At 47.9% G+C, this 20,806-nt stretch overlaps 1 protein-coding gene across 1 annotated transcript in view; it reads right to left on the reverse strand.

Moving 5' to 3' along the window:
* Ankh (ANKH inorganic pyrophosphate transport regulator) overlaps window positions 1-20,806 on the reverse strand; it is a 129,027-nt gene that overhangs the window by 31,510 nt on the left and 76,711 nt on the right. Inside the window, exons 3-5 of the mRNA XM_032898686.1 lie at window positions 10,514-10,632; window positions 7,157-7,240; window positions 48-218 (exon numbers count right to left, since the gene is read on the reverse strand). Coding sequence (XP_032754577.1) covers window positions 48-218; window positions 7,157-7,240; window positions 10,514-10,632 — 374 coding nt within the window. The remainder of the gene's footprint in view (window positions 1-47; window positions 219-7,156; window positions 7,241-10,513; window positions 10,633-20,806) is intronic.

The following is a 20,806-nucleotide window of genomic DNA, read 5'->3' on the forward strand; positions in this document are numbered from 1 at the left end:
ACAACGAGCATGAGTTAATATTTCAAACAGTCAAAAGGTGCACGCACCCCCAGCTCTGGGCCGCTCCTGTCAGGGATGATGTCGTGGATGTTCCTGTAGTAGCCCAGGCACAGCGTGGTACAGCGCACAAGTGCACCCATGTACAGAGACAGGATGGGGATGAGCAGCGGCTCTCGGCATTCCAGGTGACTGTGAAGTAAAATGGCTACGAACACAACCTGCGAGAGGGCAAACAGGGCAGGTGAGCAGAGCGAAGGCGCGTGGGCCTCGGTGATCAGGCCATCCTGAACCCAGTAGCTGATGCAGAGAGCTGATCACAGGCTTCGACTCGATTCTGATCTCCCAGATGCAGATGCCAGGGGTGGACCAGGGGTTCACAGCCATGGCTCTGTTAGATCCACCACTGAGGCTCTTTTAAGGCAACTACACTTCTAGTCAAGATTACCAACTAAGAAATACCTAGAAACTTTGGCCTCTTATCTCCCTCTCCAGTGGCCACTGGAGGCTTTTTCCACACCAGAGCAAAAACCCTGATGCACAGGGCAGATGGGCAGGAACATTTACAGGGCAAAACTCTCTAAAATGCTGTTCCGAACACCGCTGGAAACGTGACGGAACAACCTAAATTGAAAAATACATAATTCCAAGCTGGGAAAGCTATTAAAATATCAACCACACGTGACTACAATGCCTGTTTGTTTATCCAGTTAGAGCCCTGGATGTCCCGTACTTGGAAGTAACAGGTTTTGTATTTACCATCTACAACAATCCAAACCACGGTGGTGATATTTAGAGGTTGAAAACGGGTTGTGTGGTTGGTAGAAGTGACCGTAGTCGGGAGAGACTGAAGTCATGATGAAGTGTAAATCTCCCTTGGATGGCTTGGTCTCTTACAGTGCATTAACCTTCTCATCCTGCAGCTGCCAGAAATGGGGCCAACCTCAACACTGGGTCCTCAGAACATACAGGGCATGGATATGGGGCTAGGAGCAGGCACCTGAGAATGTGGGCTGAGACAGAGGCTGGGGAGGTGTTCACTCTCATTCTCTCGCTCCCCCAGGCTCACACACATTTGCCGTGCCAAGAGGACATACTGGGGAGTGGCGGAAGTAAGGACGCCATAATGTCCCCATGCTGCTTTGAGTCGGACCAAAGGCTCGGCGGCCTAGGTGAATAGGTCAGAAGCTTAGGCATTTGGGGTTGTGGACACAATGCCTCCTTACTTTGTTAACTAGTCGGAGCTCTCCCAGATGCCCTTTTATGCACACTTGGAGTAGGTTATCCACAGCAAGCTCTGCCTTTTTACCATCTACACTAAGTGCACTGTAAACCCTATGGTGATACGTAGAGCCTGAGACCTGGCTGTCTGGAGTGAGAGTGGGAAACTCAGTCATGTCCTCAAACCCTTACCTGTCAGGACAGAAACCTGAGGAGCAGGGCTGTGGACGGAGGACCTGAACAAGAGGGAGAGGGAAGTGTGCACCAGAGAGGTGTAAGTGTGTGGGGGTGACAAGATAGTGGCCCAGGGAGCACAAGGGTGATGGGTGGATGGGCTTGTCCAGGGGAGCTCCCAAGGCCAAGGTGAAGCTGCCGTCATCAGCCTCCCCCTGAAACTGTACCAGGCTGAAGCATGCAGCCCAGTGCCTGTCACAGGCCTTAACTCTTCATGGCAGACCACATCACTTGCCAACTCAAAATAACACCTGTGCCCTCTTTATTCTAGTCCAGAACCCCACTCCTGCATCTGACACAGCCACCAAAAGCATGTCGGGTCATGTTTGGAAGGAGGTTGCTGGGCTAGTAGGGCGTTCCCAGCGAAAGCATGTGCCCTGGTACCCAGTCAGAGTCATTCCCAGAGTGACTTCATGGGGCTGACAGTCTAGTGGAGAGGACAGACATACTAACCAAACGACAGGCCAGTGAGCACACACTGCCTGTCATGACAGAGTCCCTGCAGAGGGGGAAGCATGTCTGGGGGTACTGCCCTATCTGAGGCCTTTACACTGAGCAGAGGTGGGAGGAACAGGAAGGAGGTGGGGGAACTGAGGCAGAATATTTCCTCTGGCCTGGAGAAGCTATGGTAGCTGGACTGTGGACTAGAGAGCAAGGTGGGAAGAGGGCAATGCTAGGGCTAGACAGGCAGGGGTGTCTGTGGGGCTCCAGCTCCTCACCAGGCAGCCTGAGTTTAGGTTTGAGTTGCAGGCATCCAGAGGCTGAGGTGGTCAGGACCTTAGGGAATAAGAACAGCAGGGAGCCAGGGCTGCTGGGTAGAGGTGAGTGAGGAGACCGCTCACTACTGTGGGCAGGAGGGGATGGCTTTCAGTCAGAGTAAGGGGCAGCCACAGAGGAGGCACAGAGAAAGGAAGAGACATTAAGGGCTAGGGCGTACATAACCCTTCATGATAAAGGGAGACGCCCCCAGGGTGGCACCTACATCTCTCACCAGGTGACTGCACTCACAGACTTCTTGCTGTAGAAGATCTCCTATACAGGCTCTGGGTGTATTTGGAGGACCTGAGTGTGAGTGTCACCCAGGGGCCCATAGGTAGCTTTGTCTGGAGAAGGTGAGGCTATGGATATTTAATGAGGGCATCCCAATCACGCTGTAGATGCTATGAACTTGGGAGACAACGTTTTTCTGTTCTATAGGAGGGCCTATTTGATGCAGATGTAGAGGCTGGGCATCCTGGATAGCACGGTGCAGGCTCCAGTGGGACCCCTCTGCCTGCCTTGGCTGTGTCACTGTATGGCCGATGGTCATGGAGGGAGTGTGTGCGACAGGAAACTTGAACTCATGAAACCAGAGAGACTGGAATCCTAAACTTCCTCCAGGGGCAGCCCTCAATGATCTAAGGCCCCACCTCTTACAGAGACGTCTCCTGTGTGGGAGACGGGCGGGAGCGGGTGGCAGACCATATCCAGACCTTCACAGGCATGAGTTAGTTCCCTATGGACAGAATGAGGCCAGAGGTCAACTGTTTCCTAGAGAAGGAATCTGAAGTGAGGAGCTGCTGAGGTGTCTATGGGAGCATGGGGACTGCCTGCGGGGTCAAAAGGCACAAAGTCTTTAGGAAGAACATCTGGGGGGGGGGACCAAGGGAGGCGAAGGCAGACCTGTGCAGGGAACACACGGAAAGGGAAGTAGGAAAACTTGGAGGCAGTGAGTGGAAACCGTTCTTCTAAGAAGTGGCTGTGTTACTACAAAGAGAGAGACAGGATGTGGCTCAAGAGGTACACGGGGCTCCAGAGAAAGATGGTTGCTGCTCTTGTGTTTTCTGAATCCGTGTATGTGCCCAGACAATCTCCAGGGGGACAGAAGGGTCACAGAAAACCAATTAACAACACTCCTGGGAAAGCAGGCTAGATCACAACCTCAGGTGCAAGCAGAGAGGGTGGCCCTGGAAGATCCCACCACTCCAAACAAGGGGACGTGGAAGCTGGAGGTTTAACTCTGTAGGACGCGGCCACAAGAAAAGAATGTGGTTGCTTCGATTTTCTCTGTGAAGTGAGAGCGGAGGTCCTCTCCCAGGAAGTGTACAATAGCACCCTAGGGTCAGCCGAAGTCACTGAGCCTGTACACTTTGCTGCCAGCACAGGTACAAGGGTCAGGCAAGGTTAGGGTGTTGCCAAAGGCCTAGTTGATAGCGGTGATGCTGAGAGGGTTTTCAGATACCTCAGAAGGCAAGGGTGGGCTTCAGCAGAGGGCAGGGCATGGGAGGTACCAGGAAGGACAAACAGCATCAGGAGAATTCTCACGCTGATGCTGAACAAAGTAAAGCCAGGATGATCACAGAATAAAACAGACCAGTAGCATTTTCACAAAGTCCCCAGCGATGTCACTGACTGGGACACCCCGAGTGGAGGTGGAGAGCAGGTCACATGCCTTGACTTACATGGTTGTGCGAACCCATAAACTCTGGGGCGAGTTTTTTTTTTTTTTTAATTGGGAGTTGCTGCTAGAGTTCTGAGTATTATTAAGCAGTTTTTCTCACTGATTCATTCTCTCGCTCATTCATTCGTACTCTGAAAGCTCCTGGAAAATGCTGCCCCTTCCACTGAAGTTTCTGACTGCTCAATCAGAACTGCAGTGGCTGTGGAGAAGATGAAATATTGCAGGCCCAGGGCCTAATTACAATTTGTCCAGGGCTACCCTTAGCCTTGAAAATAGCCATTCCTTGCCCTCCTCTGGCCCTGCTGTCCTGACACTAACAGACAGAACCTTTTGGAATGTATTAACAAATCCCCGTTCCCACTAACTAAGGTATCTATGGCTTGCAGTTGGGTCCCCCCTTTGCTGTAACCCACCTACATACTCTTCCCCCCCAAAGGATTTATAAAGTATTTATGATTTTCTTTGCTGTTACTATAAAAACATCTTCAAACTAGTACCAAACCCAGCATGGAATTTGGGGGTAACCTAAGCCTGTATTCTTGGGCCACGGCTGCCATATTTAGCTTCAGAATAAACGATCTCTTATTCCTTTGGAGGGAGGGTTGTGTTTTCGAATTGACAACAGCAAGGTAGATAGCTCAGGGCGCTCTGCCTGTGACCTATATGCAAATGATCTGATTAGGTTCCAAAGGCTTTTCAGGTAATGATCAGAGCAAAGCAGAGAGGGGCAGGGACTGGGGGGCCGGGAAGGGGGCAGAAGAGAAGACTTACGAGTGGGAATTGTATTTATTCTCCCAAACAAACTGTGGCAGGAACTCAAAGAACAAGGTTTAAAATAACTACCAGGAACAGCCCGGGGCCAGACAGCATCTGAACTCAGCCCCCTTCCCTTCCCCAACCAGACTATAGTTTCCAGTAAGCAGGGGCCAGGATCAGGTTAAAAATGAAGGAGGAAAATGGCTGTAGGCGTGTGGCAGTCTTTTCCATAAGCATGCTTGTTTTGTTTTCCTGTCCCTAGATGCCTACTATATTTAACTCAGGCAGAGCTAAATGCTTTTTCCCCCTTTTGGCTTTCTTTTGTCTTTGCGCCTTTGAAACAACACACATCTACAAACCCCCGCTGAACTGCTGGTGCTGTTTGAAAGTCGAGCTGTTTCTTTCACTTCAAATTAAATAACAAGTGGATAAGGGCTTAGTCCAGTTCTCAGAGGATGCCGAAAGTAACACCGGGACAAATCTTTAATAGCTGTACAGGAAAATTAACAAGATATATCAAAGAAAGATGCTAGCTGGCATTCAGGCACACACACACCCACATATGTTAGCAAGAATTATTTTCAATTACTTTTCCTAGTGATCTATGGAGTGAGTGCAATTAATTTGGAAATTAATTTAATTCTTGATCTTTAGGGAGGTAAATCTAACAGTTTAACTAGATGATTTCCAAGCAGTGGCTTAGAGATGGGGGTGTACAACCAAGAGGAGCGCAGGCGCGGCCAGTAGGCCGAATGGAGAATTTTGAAGCGTGAGATGATGGTAGTCTACCTCTCCCTCCAGACACACGTCATTCTCAAGCCCTGCCCCACCCGCATAGTTGAGTTTGCGCCCATTGATGCATTGCAGGGGTTGTATCTTCTTCCCAGAAATGTAAGGAAAGGAGTGGAAGGCCGGGGCAGGTGTCAGCCATGAGAGCTGGCACAGGAAAACACAAGCCTTCCACTCAACCAATGTGGTCAGACAGTGGAATCAACTTCCCGGTTCGTTTTAAAATGTGGGCGTGCCGGCTAGTTTTATGTCAATTTGACACAAGCTAAACTCATCTGAGAAGAGGACCCTCATTTACAAAAGTACCTCCACAGCATCCGGGCTGTGGGGAAGCCTGTAGGGCAATTTCGCAGGGATCGATGCGGGGTGCCACCCTTGGGCTGGCGGTGGTTCTGAGTTCTGTAAGAAAGCAGGCTGGGCAAGCTGTGATTTACAGGCCAGCAAGCAGCATCCCTCCATGGGCTCTGCATCAGCTCCTGCCTCCAGGATTCTGCCCTGAGTTCCCATCTTGACTTCTCTCTATGATGGGCCGAGGTGTGGACGTGTAAGTCACATTAATCCTCTCCTCCCCACTTGCTTAGGTCACTTGTATGGTGTTCCATCACAGAGATAGTAGCCCTAATAAGACAGTGGGGAAATGATGTGTAAGAGAGAGAACTTCGTGGGACCCAAACAAGAAACCATGTTTAAGAGTAATCCCAAGTGCTTTGGGGTTTGAGGCGGAAGGAGCAGTGTTCAAAGTTAGCCTAGGCTATAGAGAAAGATCATATATATATAACACATAAATGAACAGAAACCCAAACAAAACATCAACAGAGTAACAGGGCAAGATGGGCTAGTAGGTAAAGTGCTTGCTGCTCAAGGCTGGCGACATGAGGTGCAATTCCCGGAACCCAGACCAAGGTGGAAGGAAAGAGTTGACTGCACAAAGCTGTCCTATGATCTATCTCCACATGTGCCTCGTACATGTGCCCTACCCACAGTTAGAAATAAAGTTTCAAAAAAAGAAAGAGAACAGGGAAAAAGAATAATCCCATGAGTCCCAAGTGCTCACTCTGGAACTAAGTGACAGACTGTGTTCTTTCGGGCCCTTCAGAGGGCAAAGTGGCATGTATGACTGGCTCAAAACATGCTTGATATTACTCTGCTATCACTGTGTGTGTGTGTGTGTGTGTGTGTGTGAGCACCCTCACTTGTGTATGCACATGGTGTTGGGGCCAGAGGTTTCTGGATGCCTTTCTCCATCACCCACCATCTTTTGTTCTGAGACAGGCCTCTCACTGAACCTGGAGCTAGCCGGGATCCTCCTGTCTCCGCCTCCCCAGTGCTAGGATCACACCTATTGCCCAGGACTGGGGTTCTGCCCGCTGGTCCTCGTCCTCGCTCAGCAGGCTCTTCAGCGGCTGAGCCATCTCACCAGCGTCCTTACTAACCACTGCTTGTTCACACACTTCAGAAACAATGGGTCAGGTCTTACGAACTTAATTTAGATCCACACAACTGCCATCCTAGCAAGGCTGTACACACTCTGATCACATGATATCACCTTCCCTCACTCATCAAGCCACCACGAGCATCCGTATGGGGTATGAGGCAAAGGCTGGGAAGCACCACCCTGACATAACTGTGAATATGGCTCCACACCTCACTTCCGCCTAGCCGGTCATTCATCAAAAGGCCACTCTGAGAAGCTGGGACAGACACACAGACCATAGTTACCTGAGCTATGACATCGGAGATTGAGGCACATCCCACCAGGAAACTGTATTTGTGTTTTAAGAGAATGCCAGCATGAGTCCACGCCTGCCGGAAAGAACAGAATTTTCAGTGAGAGACATGGCTGGGATTATGGTGTTTCTTACATTATGGCTTCCTAGAATACACTCTGTACCTCTAAGGGCCATAGTGGTGGTTTGGAAGCCTTTGGCTGGTATAAGTAACTTCGTGTGGTGGCTAGCTCCCTGTTAGCTTTTGAGTGGAGTGGATGGTGGCACGCATTTATTCAGTAGCACTGCTGAGGAGGTCGGCTGACCGGTTGGGTTGGTCTCTTTGGCTGGAAGCTGACTGACTAACAGGATCGAGAACACAAGAGCTCCCCTAGAGCGCTCTTGATCCCCAAATGGCTTTTCCTTCCAGACAGCGTATTAGAACGAGGCTTCCAAGGTGGTTCTGAGAGAGTGAGGGCATCAGCTTGAGAGCAGATCAGGGCTCTGTGAGTGTGTGGTCTCCTGGATCTGGCTTGGCTTTGTGTGTTTGATGGAGGATAGGAGGAAGGCCCTAGATAGGCAGCCCAAAGCTTAGCCAGCAGGAGGTGTGCAGGTTGACGCTCACAACAGGGTCTGTGTAAGAACTTCACGTGTTACTTCAATGGCTAATTGGACCGACAGACTGTGCCGGTTAGATTTTTGTCGAAAACTTGACACAAGCTAGGGTTCGTCTCAGAAGAGGGAACTTCAAATGAGAAAATGCCTCTCTCAGAACTGTCTGCAGGCAAGTCCTTGGGGAAATTTTTTGATTGGCGATTGATACAGAAGGGTTTGGCCCATTACAGACAGTGCCATGCCTAGACAGGTTGGCCTGGGTGGTATAAGAAAGCGGGCTGAACAAGCCATAGGAAATGGGCCAATAAACAGTGTCCCTCCATGGTCTCGGCTTGGTTCCTGCCTCCAGCCTGCCTTGGCTTGCTAAACAACAAACTGCAATCAGGATGAAACAAACCCTTTCCTCCCCAAGCTGCTCCTGGCCATGATCTTCGTCATAGCCACAGAAAGCAAACCAGAATACAAGAGAAGTAAGACAGCACCTGCGTTGTACACAATGAGCAAATCACCGGGCCTAGGCTGAGATCCTGTGTAGCAGCTGCTGCCTTTACTGCTGCCCCCAGCTCCGAGGTCCCAACATGTCAAATGGTTTTTTGAAAAATGTGCTAACATTTGTACTTTGTAGGTTGTCTTGTTGTCTTAATGCCATCTGGGTGGAAAGTTTCATGACATGCAGGCATATACATGTGCATGTGCACATGTGCAGACGTGTGTGTAGGTGAATGAGGGAGACATGAGTGCTTCTTATAAAAGTTCAGTATTACAAATCGATATCTAAGGATAGGTAGATAGATTGATGGAGGGATGGATGGAGAGAGAGAGAGTGAGAGAGAGAGCGAGAGAGAGAGAGAGAGAGAAAGAGAGAGGGGGGGAGGGGGCCTAGAAGAATTCAGCTAGATATAGATATTAATAGATTGGTGGATTGGTGGATGGATGGATGGATGGATGGATGGATGGATTAGTGGATAGGTAGTTAGGTAGATAGATAACAAAGCCTAGGATAATTTAGATAGATAGATAGATAGATAGATAGATAGATAGATAGATATGGATGGAAGGATGGATGGATGGATGGATGGATGGATGGGTAGATAGATAACCAGAAGTTGGGACCAAGATCTAAATATAAAATTTGTGCTTCTTATACAAAGAGTCTGAAGTAAGTCTCTCTCTATAGTATTTAAAATATTTTTGTGTATGAATCAGTTTCCCACCCATGAAATTGGGTGTATGATTTCCGAGATGTGGTACCATTCAGGGACCCTTTGGTTTTCGAGATCTAAGCCTGGGTTTCAGGGTGAGAGATGCTTAACTTGTACTGAGTTTTAAAAACGCTGTTGTGGCAAATAAAACATCTGGCAGGGGACAGAAGGCAGAGCATCTAAGAGTCTGCCTTCTATGAAAAGCCACGGGTTCTCAGAACTCACTATATAATTACCACTCTCCGTTTAGATCCTCACTTCCGTTTACAGGAAGGACGGAGTGACATCATAGGCTCGGTCTGTCCAGCCTCAACTCCTTCAGCATGGAGACCTGACTCTAGGCTCCTGTGTAGATGCGCGGGGTGTGAGGACAGTAGAGTGCCTTTGACCTGTCCTTGGGTTCACCTGCATCAGCTCCCGGAGGCAACACAGCTGGCCAAAGTAGGGAAAGGAAAATGCAGGCACAGCTGTGCCCTGGGGACCCAAGCCTCCACCAACAGTAATTTACAAAGGAGCCAGTGGAAGACTTTATTATTAGGTATTAAATGTTGTTAACTCTGCATTGTCTCTGTACAGCCACACCAAAACGAAACTGGATCCATTACAGTTCTTGGTTTCGGTGCTAAGACTGGTAACTGAGTGATGGCATCTTCCGTCAGGATGTCCAGGAGAAGCACACTGTGAGACCAGCATGTTTGCACCACACAAGGGGCGAGTATATGAGAATGCTAGCCCCCATCTCCTGGTACTGAAGCCTATCATAAAAAACACGTAATAACCTAATCAAAATGTTCAATTCTGCTTTCTTGCTGTCTGCAATAGCTTATGGCATATATATATATATATATATATATATATATATATATACACACACACACATATATATATATTATATATATATATTTTTTTTTACTATAAATTGATGAGACACACTGGCTAACAAGCCCAAGGGTCAGTTGGAACCCATCAAAAAAATTAAAATTAATTTACACACACACACACACACACACACACACACACACACACACACACCAGACAATTAGAAATCCCTCTCCTGGATGTGTACTCCAAAGAACTGAAAGGAGGGACTCAAAAGGCTATTTATATACTCATGCTCATAATTTTAATCACAGCAGCCAAAAATGGAGACTATAAATGAGTAGATAGGCAGAATGTATTTTATCTATACAAGGAAACATTATTCTGACTTACAAAGGAACGAAACTCTGTCACATTCTGTAACATTGAGAGAACATTGACAATATCTAAAATGAAATCAGCCAGGCATGCGAGAAGGAACAATGCCTGAGTCCCCCTCGTGTAGCACCTTGACGCAGTCACATTCATAGAAGCAGAAAGTAGGACGTGGTTTCTGGGATAGGGCACTGACCAGCTTTCGCATGCGACATAAAAGGCCCTGGAAACGGACTGCACAGAAACACGAACGCTCTTCTACTATTGAACCAGACACACTAAAACACCTAAAATAGAGAATTCTACGATCGACACGCTTTGCCGTTAAGGAGAAGGAGAGCCCAGTTTCCTCCACTTACCATGGCATCCATAAAAGGGAAGGCAGCGAGATACAGGAAGGCCCTTCGTGTTTTGCTCCCCACAGACTCGTCCACATGATGTAGCTTGTTGATGATGTAGTACCCTAAGTCACTGTAGGCTGCAAGGGACCGAAACAAACGTGGTGCTTAGGAAAGGGTAGTTTACATGAATTTTCTCTTAAAGCCTTAAAGTAAGTTTAAATGTCTTACCTGCCTTGTAGAAAAGTCAGAAAAGCTGTAAGAGAACCATGTATAATCTCATTCTTCTACGGGGGTGGGCGTGGCTTAGTTACCCAGTGCTTTCATTAGTGTGTGAGGTAAGCATTGTGCCTTTCACCATGCACAGGAGGTCAGACTACATACTCCCCTATAAACAGCTATCTCTGAATGACATCGTCTCACTCATCGAAAGATGCTTAGTGAACTGACTTCCTCCGTATCTGCTAAGTACTGATTTACCCAATTTCTTATTATGCATGTGCGATAGTATTTGGTATTGCAACAGAATGCTTGATGGAAAATAAATATTTAAATATTATTAGGTATTCACCAAAAGAAAATTTATAGGATTTCGCATGTGTTTTCCACAGAAGTTTTAAAGTGAGCTTTTGACGCTTGCCCGTGCTCAATGCCACTTCTTGGGCCAATGCTGGAACTGTCCTATGCAGTAGAAAGTGATATGCAGGAGGTGTTTTGGGGGTCCTCCTGTGTCAAGACGTCATGGTGTGATGCTGAAGCACAGAGGGCATCCAACACATACATGTGATGGTTGTATACAAACCCAACAAGCCAGAGAAAGAGAGGCAGGACTCGAGGACCCGAATCCTCAAAAGGACAGGCTGTGTTGGCTTTGATCTCACGGACATAGGTTAAGACAAAATGAATCAAAGCTGTACAAGGCTTGCCATGAGCTCTGCCAGTAGATGTCCCCACGTAAGTTAACGCTCTCATAACTGTGAATGTAAACAGGTGACGCCCGGGCATGGCACGGACATTATACGTGAGCTAAAGGGAAAAAGGAGACCCCCATGTCAGAGTCAGGAGCAACCAATCGCCCCACAGACTTAGTCAGTGGAGATAATGCTCCTTCGTCAGGATCAGTCTTGGGTCACAAGGATTTTGTGGTAATGCAACCTTGAAAACGGCCTTTAGGAACCTGAGATGTATCACTGCGAACCTCAGAGCTCATACCGGGCAAGAGCTGAGTTCAGGGGGAAGGAGCTGAGAGGGTTCTGATGTCCAGAGAGCAAGGCAGGACTGAGTTGAGAACCAAGAGACAGCTGCAGAGATAAGAAAGGCATTGGAGAGTGGCGGCTCTGTCAAGGCCACGGAGGGACAAGCAAAGAAGCCCGGGGAGAGGACATTCTGAAGCAAAAGAGGAGCATGAGAAGAGGAGGCTTATTACAGCCAGGAACGGGAAGGAGCCAGCTGTGCTCCGACCTGTCACTTGGACCAGAAGCCCTGACAGAGATGAGAAGCAGACAGGTGGCCTGGACTGACCCTGGAAGGCAGCGTGAGAGATTTAGTGAGTCTGTGGTGAGGTAAGAGGCACATTCAGACCCGTGCTCAGCTCATGGAAACTCTAAGCTGGAAGGCAAGAGGAGTCCTGCGTCTCTCACAGTCTACGCTGGGATCAGAGCCATGGCCTCTTTATCACTGATGCTATTTACCTGTGTATGTGTTTCCATGCAGTCGACAAGTGTTCACTTGGGCAGGGTCTTGCAAGGAGACCCCCCTAGTCTGAAAGAAACGCCCGGAATAAAAAGGCAATGGTGGGCACATGCAAGAGCATGGGGCCGCTATGAATAGCTGCGAGTGAAAATCCCTGGTAAAGGTTACAGTCCACGGAGCGTGCCAGCTGACAAGACCTGACTACAAGGCTGACGCTGAGGACTATGGGATAGGGGAAGGCTGAGGGCCAGAACAGTGGTGACATGAGCAAACCATGTCTCCCTGAAGTTCAAACATCAAAGTCCTAACCCCTGGATCTCAGAATGTGAACTTATGTAGCCACAGAATTATTGCAGATATAAGATGAGGTCATACTGGAGTGGGTGGGTGTCCAACCCAATATGACTAGTGACCTTGTGAAAGGGAGAGATTGCATACAAAGACCGCTATGTACAGGGGGGAAAGAGTCCTTGTGAGGGCAGAGACTGGCTGATGCAGCTCCATGCTGAAGGCTGCCAGGAAAGTCTCAGAACCAAGGAGCTGGCAAAGGGCAAGTTGTTCCTCAAAGTGCTCAGAAGAAAGCAGGCCTGTCTGTACTTTGATCTCATGCTTGTTGCCTACAGACCTGTGAGACTGTGTCTTTCTGTCATTTAAGCTGCACGGTCTGGAGTATTTTGATACAGCAGTCCTGACCAATGACTACAGGTTGGTTCCGAGAAAGGTGTTTTCATTTTAGACTCTGGATGGGGCAGCAAGAAAAGATGGGGCCGTGAATGTGTGCAGCTCACAACAGGGCATGTGATCTGCACCTGCTGCCTGGGCACAGGGAAATCAATGGGCATGAGCGTCCTGACTCTTGCAATGATATATTTCGGCTAAAGAAACAAGCCCAAGCCTTTGTGTAGGGTATCTGGGGTAAACATAAAACAGTTAATGATGGCTTAGGGACTGTGGGATTCTTGGGCCTGTCTCCCAGCTCTGTCTCTAGAATGTATGTACCGCCTTATTTTTCCAACTCCAGGGCCTGCCCAGCTCCCTGGGCCCAGCTTCAGGAGCATTTGGGACTCAGGGGCCCGAGGGCTACATTTTTCTGGTTTCTACTTTAGAACCTTCCTGTTTCAGCTACTAAAGAGGAAACTTGGAGGCCAAAGAAAGCTTTCCAACCTCAGGTTTCCTTACTTATCCTTTATGTTAGCGGAACCTGATTGTAAGTCCGCAGCTGTTTCCACTCTAGATATGGTGCATAAACCCCTGGAACCTGTTTGCACCCTATCTCTCCCATTCCCCAACTCCAGTCTCCTGTGCCAGCCGTTGAGCATTTCCAACCCAGCTGAAGCTGGAGGCTGTGGTGACTTGTGAAAGGTGCTTTGCATGGAGTCTCTAGTGACCACTCTAGCTGCCTCTCAGCACTTTCTGGTAAGTATCAACTTCTAACAACTGCTTTACCAAGATTGTTCTAGGGCTGGAGAGATGGCTCAGTGGTTAAGAGCACTGACTGCTTCCAGAGGTCCTGAGTTCAAATCCAGCAACCACATGGTGGCTCATGGTGGCTCACAATCATATGTAATGAGATCTGACACCCTCTTCTGGTGTGTCTGAAGGCAGCTACAGTGTGCTTATATAGAATAAATAAATAAATCTTAAAAAAAAGATTGTTCTTCGACAAAATTAAACAAAGCTTCTGAAGAGACACAAAAAGGTTTTATGACGGCAAACAGTAGGGGGACACTGGATTGCTCTATGAACTGGCCAGAGGCTTTAAACCAGATCAAACAAAGAGAGGAAGGCCCAAAAATTCATAGATCCTACAACTCCAGCCAACTGAAAATGGCCCTTTCTGTAATCAGTGGTTCTCAAACTGGCAGGGCTAACAGTTTCTGGCACTTACTGCTAACTATAAAATATTCACTTCAACAAAAGACAGTTTACAAAACACAGTCTCTGGGAACTGAGACCCCGTCCATTTAAGTAAATTATAATACGTGCCTTTCCAGGATGTAAAATTCAGAACGCCCATTCTAATTCAAATTCCTAAGGTATCAATGTGTAAAAGTCTCCCCAGGACTACGTATTGACCCTACTGAGTCCTATTTAGGGAATTTTTTGTAGGAGCTTGCGAGTCCATCCTGGTTTCTAATGTATGCATTGCTTCCAAAGAGTGTGTACTTACTGGCTGATAAATTACATTTAAATCTCTTCAACAAATATGTGTTGCATGACTTATTCATATGAGGCACCGTGCCAATCACCCAGCTGTGAAGGGGCAGCTTTCTGCATGAGGGCTGGACACTGATATAGAAAAGACCCCACTGGATTCTGTATTATGCAGTGTTTATCTGGAAAGCCCAGGGATAGGAGGCACACATATGGATAAGGCCGTGGAGAAGAAAGATCCCGGAACCATGCATAATAATATAGACAAGTAAATATTAGGTTATAACATGGGAGTGAAAACCTTAGTGGTATGACACTTGGCAAAGTGGGACTCACAAGTTACTCTGGATGTTGGCCTCTCATCCAACCGTATGTTTACTGCTGAGTGAAAAATTCAGATAGAACCCAGGTTTTGATAACTATGGATTAAAAACATGGATGAGTCCATCATGCCCAAAGGGAGTGATTGTATAAGTGTCCTAAGTTCCTCTTTACAGCAACACTATGATTTTTCAGTTCCCTTTACCACACACTATATTGTTTATGTACACACCCTGTGGCCCTGGGCTGGCCAGCAATGTGTTGCGGTCATAGGGTGCAAACGGCGTGGTGGTGTGGTGCCTCTGACTCCTGACGTCAGGATGCTTGCGTTTCTACCTGCCACCTGGAGTCCAGCCACAGCCATCTAAAAAGGCCAGGCAATGGGGCAAAGCGACCCGACCAGGACGGATGCACAGCGAGGAAAGGAGTTCAGCAGGACCCACTCTCGGCCACACCTAGAGAGCTCCCTCAGTATTAGCACACCCACATCCTGATTTCAACTGACAGCAGGGGTGTGGACCCAGAAAAGTCCGGAAGGATCACCCGCCCAGCCGTGATCTGGAGAAGGAAAGCAAACGTTTGCTCTGTAAGTCACCGAGTTCTGGATGGCTTTTGTTTTCTGTTTTGTTTGGTCTTGTTTTAAGTTGAAGTACCAGGAGGTACAGCCTGGGCTCAAACTCACTCTGTAGGGAGGATGTCATTGATCATCTGGTCTCCCTGCATCCACCTCCCAAGTGGTAGGACCACAGGTGTGCAGCAGCACATCTGGATGTCAGATCCAGAGCTTTATGCGTGCTTGGCAGTCCTCCACCTGAGCAACATCCCCTGTCCCTGCGGTGGGCTCTCAGATAATAAATGACACTGCTTATTCCTAACGCTCTGGCTGATGTGGCTTCCCAGCAAGTCTTCATAAGGTGAGTCTGTGATTCATGAATAAGTGGGAAGTCTGAAGAGGTAAGACACAACCAACCTAGAAATCACCAGAGATTATTTTAGTTACCCATGGTAAGAGGCCATGTGTATTCCGTTCCCTGCTGGCTTCCTAGGCTCCTTCAGACCATGAATCTGGCTCCCGCTGGGAACAGAGATACCGAAAGCTAAGTCCACAGCAACAGTTCCTCTGTCCGTATGAACGAGGAGGTCAGAGGCCTCACAAAGTCCTTGGAGGTAAAAATAACTGGGGCTCAGCCAACACTACAATATCAGGTCACCGACCTGTCCTCACCACAGGGTGGATATTACCCGCACCCTGACTACCAGGCTTAATTCAAGGATGGTGGTGGCGAACCCTGTTTCTGCAGTTTTTAATAAGCGGAGTCTCTGGTGAGTCCAAGGAAGAAGTCACGGCTATGATTAAACTCCAAAGGGATGCTAAGTGGCAGCCACCCAACAAATAGGCTTGAAGTTCCTGCAATTCTAGCTAGAGCCAGGCTGTGGGTGTGTGTGGAGCTGACAGGAACTTGACAGATAAGGAGTCTTCCAGATTTAAAGCCTGCCAAATCTGACAGTTCCAGCTGTCTACTCTTTCGCTCTGTGGCATGAGGCCTGAGATGGTTAGGTGCCGCTAAGGAAGAACAAGGACCATCTTTCCCTGACGAGCCCCGCTGTTCCTGGGGAACAGCCTATGTGGTTGGGAGAATCTGCTCCAGCTATGTCAGGGAACCGGACACGCATGTGCAGAATCGTCAGGGATGAAAACAACAAGCGTGGTACTCAAGGAAGAAGACGATGTTTTAGCTACTGCACATGCAATGAGAAGGACCCGCGACAGGTTCTTCCCTTTACTGGGACAAGAACAATTAGTAACAGATGGTGCCACAAGAGTGTCTGGGGACCACAGTCTTCTAGCACTAACTGGTACACAGAGGTCAGGTTGAGGAGCCTATGGTGCCAGCTTTTCAGACATGGACATGGTTAAACCTGAAGCCCCTCTGAGGGAAGATGATCTCCGGGGGCTGGCAGATCACTAGCACCCGTACTCCAAATACTGCCATGTTCCAGGTCACTCAGCTGACGGTCACACTGGTTGTTACAGTCTCTGCAGTCTCTGGAAACATCACCGAGTGACACACAGTATTAAAAAACAAAAACAAAAAAAACCCAACAAAATAAACTTAGAGACCTGACTAAACAAGGCATCAATTCACATCATGGACATAATACATGGCTACAAAACGCAGCTGATTTTTCTAAACTTGAAATAAGATTTTTGGAGACCGTGAGGTTTCAAAGATGTACATTCAGAACCTAGCGACCTCTGTTGGTTAAAGCTACACTTAACACACACAAACACCAGCGTAAACACGGACAGTCTTGGGGAGTCACAAAGGAGCCGGGGGTGATAGAGACATATGGGGCATTGGGCGCCCCATCACACGTCCCTCAATGGCGTCCTCTCTCTTCACTGCTCTTCCCTGCTGCCTGACCATCTCCCAACTCTGTCTGACTCTCTTTGGTTTCCATGTGTCCACTGGATCTCTCCCCAGGCTCAGGCTCTTGGCTGCTCTCCCTTGTTACCTGATCTGGCTCTAACGCCTGTCAGCCACCCCCTACCTGTTACATTCAGGTCTAGACTCGGTTTGCCCCATTTCCTCTGTTTTGTAAACACATGGCTATGACCACCTTCTCTTCATTTCCTTTACAAGCCCTTTGTGCTATTGCTTCCAGAAATCTGCTTATACCAGAGCTCTAGAAATGGACACTGACATCACACACACACACACACGCTTTCCCACTGGCTACACCTACTTAGGGCAGGGTACAGCTGGCCATTGTGTCTTTAGTACACATTTCCTTCTAGTTATTTCGGGTTCTGGAATGCCAGTATGATCTACTCAGTACACATTCCATTAGGTACCGAGAGAGGTGGGACTGGGTCGTGAAACAATGGTAAGTCTAACTCTCATTCTTCTGCAGTCCCAGGAGTATAATTTATGGAATAATATCTCACCATGCAAAGAGGAAGACAGATACCAGTTACACAAAACAGTGCATTGCGCACAGGTAGAATGACCCACATTCCATTCTTAACACTGCCACATAGGAAAATGGATGACTCCGCCAGTGAGAAAATCCATTTAGTGTAAAGGAGGCCTTGTGCTGGGGGTGGTGATGTCTTAAAGAGTGAAACCAACTCGTAAAGAGCAAAGTGAAAAGGAACCATGAATTTGGCCATTAACTGAAAAGAGGGCAGAAAGGTATGGCAGGGCTGAAACTGTGAATCAAAGCTACACAGAAATAGTAGATATTAATAGACAAGAAAAGTGACTACCGGGGACTTAGATACAGCCAGCCAGCCCTCCCTCCCACCCCACCCCCTTCTCTTTTGGGAGTACTAGGGATTGAATTTAGCACCACACAAATGCTAGGCAAATGCTCTACTACTGGGCTAAATCCCAGATTTAGTGACATGTTCGAGGAAACGCTCAAATTCTCAACTCCATTTTATATAGACAATGAAGAAAAATGTAGAAAAACTTATTTTCTAATAAATTCATGCCTTTAGAGACAGTCTATGAGAACTTCCCAGGCCCAACCTCAAAAGAAGGGACCCCTCCTGCTTGGTGCTTTTGGATGGCTTTATAAAACACACACAACACACACACACACACACACACACACACACACACACACACACACAGCTACAGACAGTGCCTTGCTGCTTCACAGACATGAACACTTGAATTGGGATCCCCATTAACATGTAAAAAGCTGTGTGGCACTGTACATCGATAGCACCAGTTGGGGAGGAGGAGTCAAAAAGATCCATGGAGCTTGCTGGCCTGCCAGACTTCACAGATCGGTGACCAAGGTTCAGTGGGAACTCCTATGTCCACATAAACAAAAAAGCAAACAAGCAAACAGTGTCAGGTGGAACGAAGGAAGATACCACATGCTGACCTGTGGCTCCATGCACACAAATGCAATACAATGTGCATGTGGACACACACACACACACACACACAAACATACAAAATAAAATGGGACTTGAGAGAGGTAGGTTCATTAGAGAAGAAATAACACGTAAAGAAACAAGCAGAACAGTTTTGAGAAAACAGTGTACAGAGAAATTCCATTTATGCCTGGACCTCTGCTGCAAATCTCTACTCCAGCATTAAGCTCAATGCACCGGGGCATGTGGCGCTCTCGCTGACATGTTGTACCCAGGGGAATGTACACGGTCAGAACAGACGCTCCCTCAGTGTCGGCCCCTGGCACAGACGACTAGGATCACACCATGGCTTCCTCACTCAAGCTGAGCTGACTATTTGAGGTTTTCACATCTCTGTCTGAGCTCCCTGTCATAAGCCTAGCTGAGGGCTGACTGGTCACAGCCTCACTAAGAGGTGAGAGCTGGCTTTGTGTCCTCTACAGCTGCAGGATACTGAGAGCAGAAAACCGTACAGGCGGGGATGGTCGCTGATGTGGGAAACCAGTAGCGGGTGGGCTGGGCGGCAGAGGGAGAGCCATGGTCCAGAACACGGAGGACAAGGAGACGGGGCGAGAGCTCACAGACTCGGAAAGAAGAACAAGGAACGAAGATGCACAAAGATACGTGATGTACAAGGGCAGACACGGGACAGACCAACGCTCGGTTGCCAGTGAGGCAACGGAGGGAAAATCCCGAGAATCTCAATGTAGGCGTTCAAAACCAACTGCTGTGTGCTTCCCTGGAAAGTGGGAAAAGTGTTTGCTTGATCGAAGGAACAGAAGTATTAGCTCTAAAAATAGGTCAAGTGTAATAAAATAATTATTTCGTGTAAGTGGGATAAAGAAAGAGCACTTCTGATTTAAATTTAAGATCTTACCATTTTCAAATTTCCATTTTTAACATGGGGAAACCAATGGGCTGGGGCTACACCTCAGTCAGGAGGATGCTTGCCTGCCATGCTTGTCCCTCTGTGGTTCAGCCCCATTGCTGCATAACCTGGTGGTACAGGCCTGTAACACCACAGACAGCTCAGAAGGGTAAGATGGGAAGACCAGAAGTTCAAGGTTAATCTCTGCTATGGAACAGGTCAGAGGTGCTGTGTATTCCTGAGACCTTCTCTCAAGAATACAAGACAAGACAATGGTAAATCTTAGACTCAACATTTTCCTTATGGCTACCATTAACAGTCTGCTCGGCTTTTCTCTTCCCTGGTAGTTGACAGATAGTCTCATCCAACTGAGGCCGAAACAGGGAAAGCTGGATTTATTTAGTGCACAAATAAAAAGACTGAGAGCAAAAAGAAATCACTCTACTCATTTAGACAGGACCCTTGTTTTACAATGTATGGCATTTCTCAGGACCCAGAGGCAGCAGCAGAAACGTTTTCTCCAAACACTCACCCTGAGGGCATAAGTGGATAGAAAGAAAGGCGCTGCCTGCCACTCCCTGAGTCCCTAAGCACAACTGAAATGGTCATTTCAGGGCCCAGCTGGGTATACCATCAGCCGGCCTCTCTCCTCTGCACTGCTCTTACAACAAAATCCCCTGCCGACTTAGAAAGGAAAACCATGAAGGCCTTTCCCCTGTTGACTTTCCGATTCACAATTACGTGAGTAAACACGGGCTTTCTGGGAATGAATACACCGTAAGCGGTTTGGGTTAATCCTCCGGCTCCTTTACTTTGTGACATTCATCCTCCTCATACAACCGGCAACCATTTAAGGCACACAATGGGCTTAGGAAGCAACACTCGAAGGGCTTTGGGCAACCGGCTTCCGTAGCTGTGCCCTGCACACTTTATGCCAGTTAGACAAAGCTATTTTAAAGTCGGGATACTCTGAAGCTGCACCCCATGAAGCTGTAGAACCACCCAGAAGGCAGCAGAGGAGGCTCCACCCAGGTACAACAAGCTTTTCCGGGGTCCTCAGAAACCTGTACACAACTGCTGTATTAGGATCTAGCTTTCCTGTTCCACGGACAGGTTTTTAGTCATGCTTTTGAATAAAGGAGCACATAGGAACCCTGGAGCAAATTAATTTCAAAACCTGCCATTGACTGGCTCTCAATACTGAGAAGCATGAGTTCAAAGTAACAGCCACCATACCTTTGTTCTCTTGCTAATGATTTGGGCATGTCTGCTATCTTGTTCACCTCCTAGGTACAGCCACCTATTGATAAACCCACTCACTCTCTCACTCTGGGCATCAGAGGCACAA

The sequence above is a fragment of the Rattus rattus genome, chromosome 3 (assembly GCF_011064425.1).
Source record: "Rattus rattus isolate New Zealand chromosome 3, Rrattus_CSIRO_v1, whole genome shotgun sequence".
NCBI classification, from domain to species: Eukaryota; Metazoa; Chordata; class Mammalia; order Rodentia; family Muridae; genus Rattus; species Rattus rattus.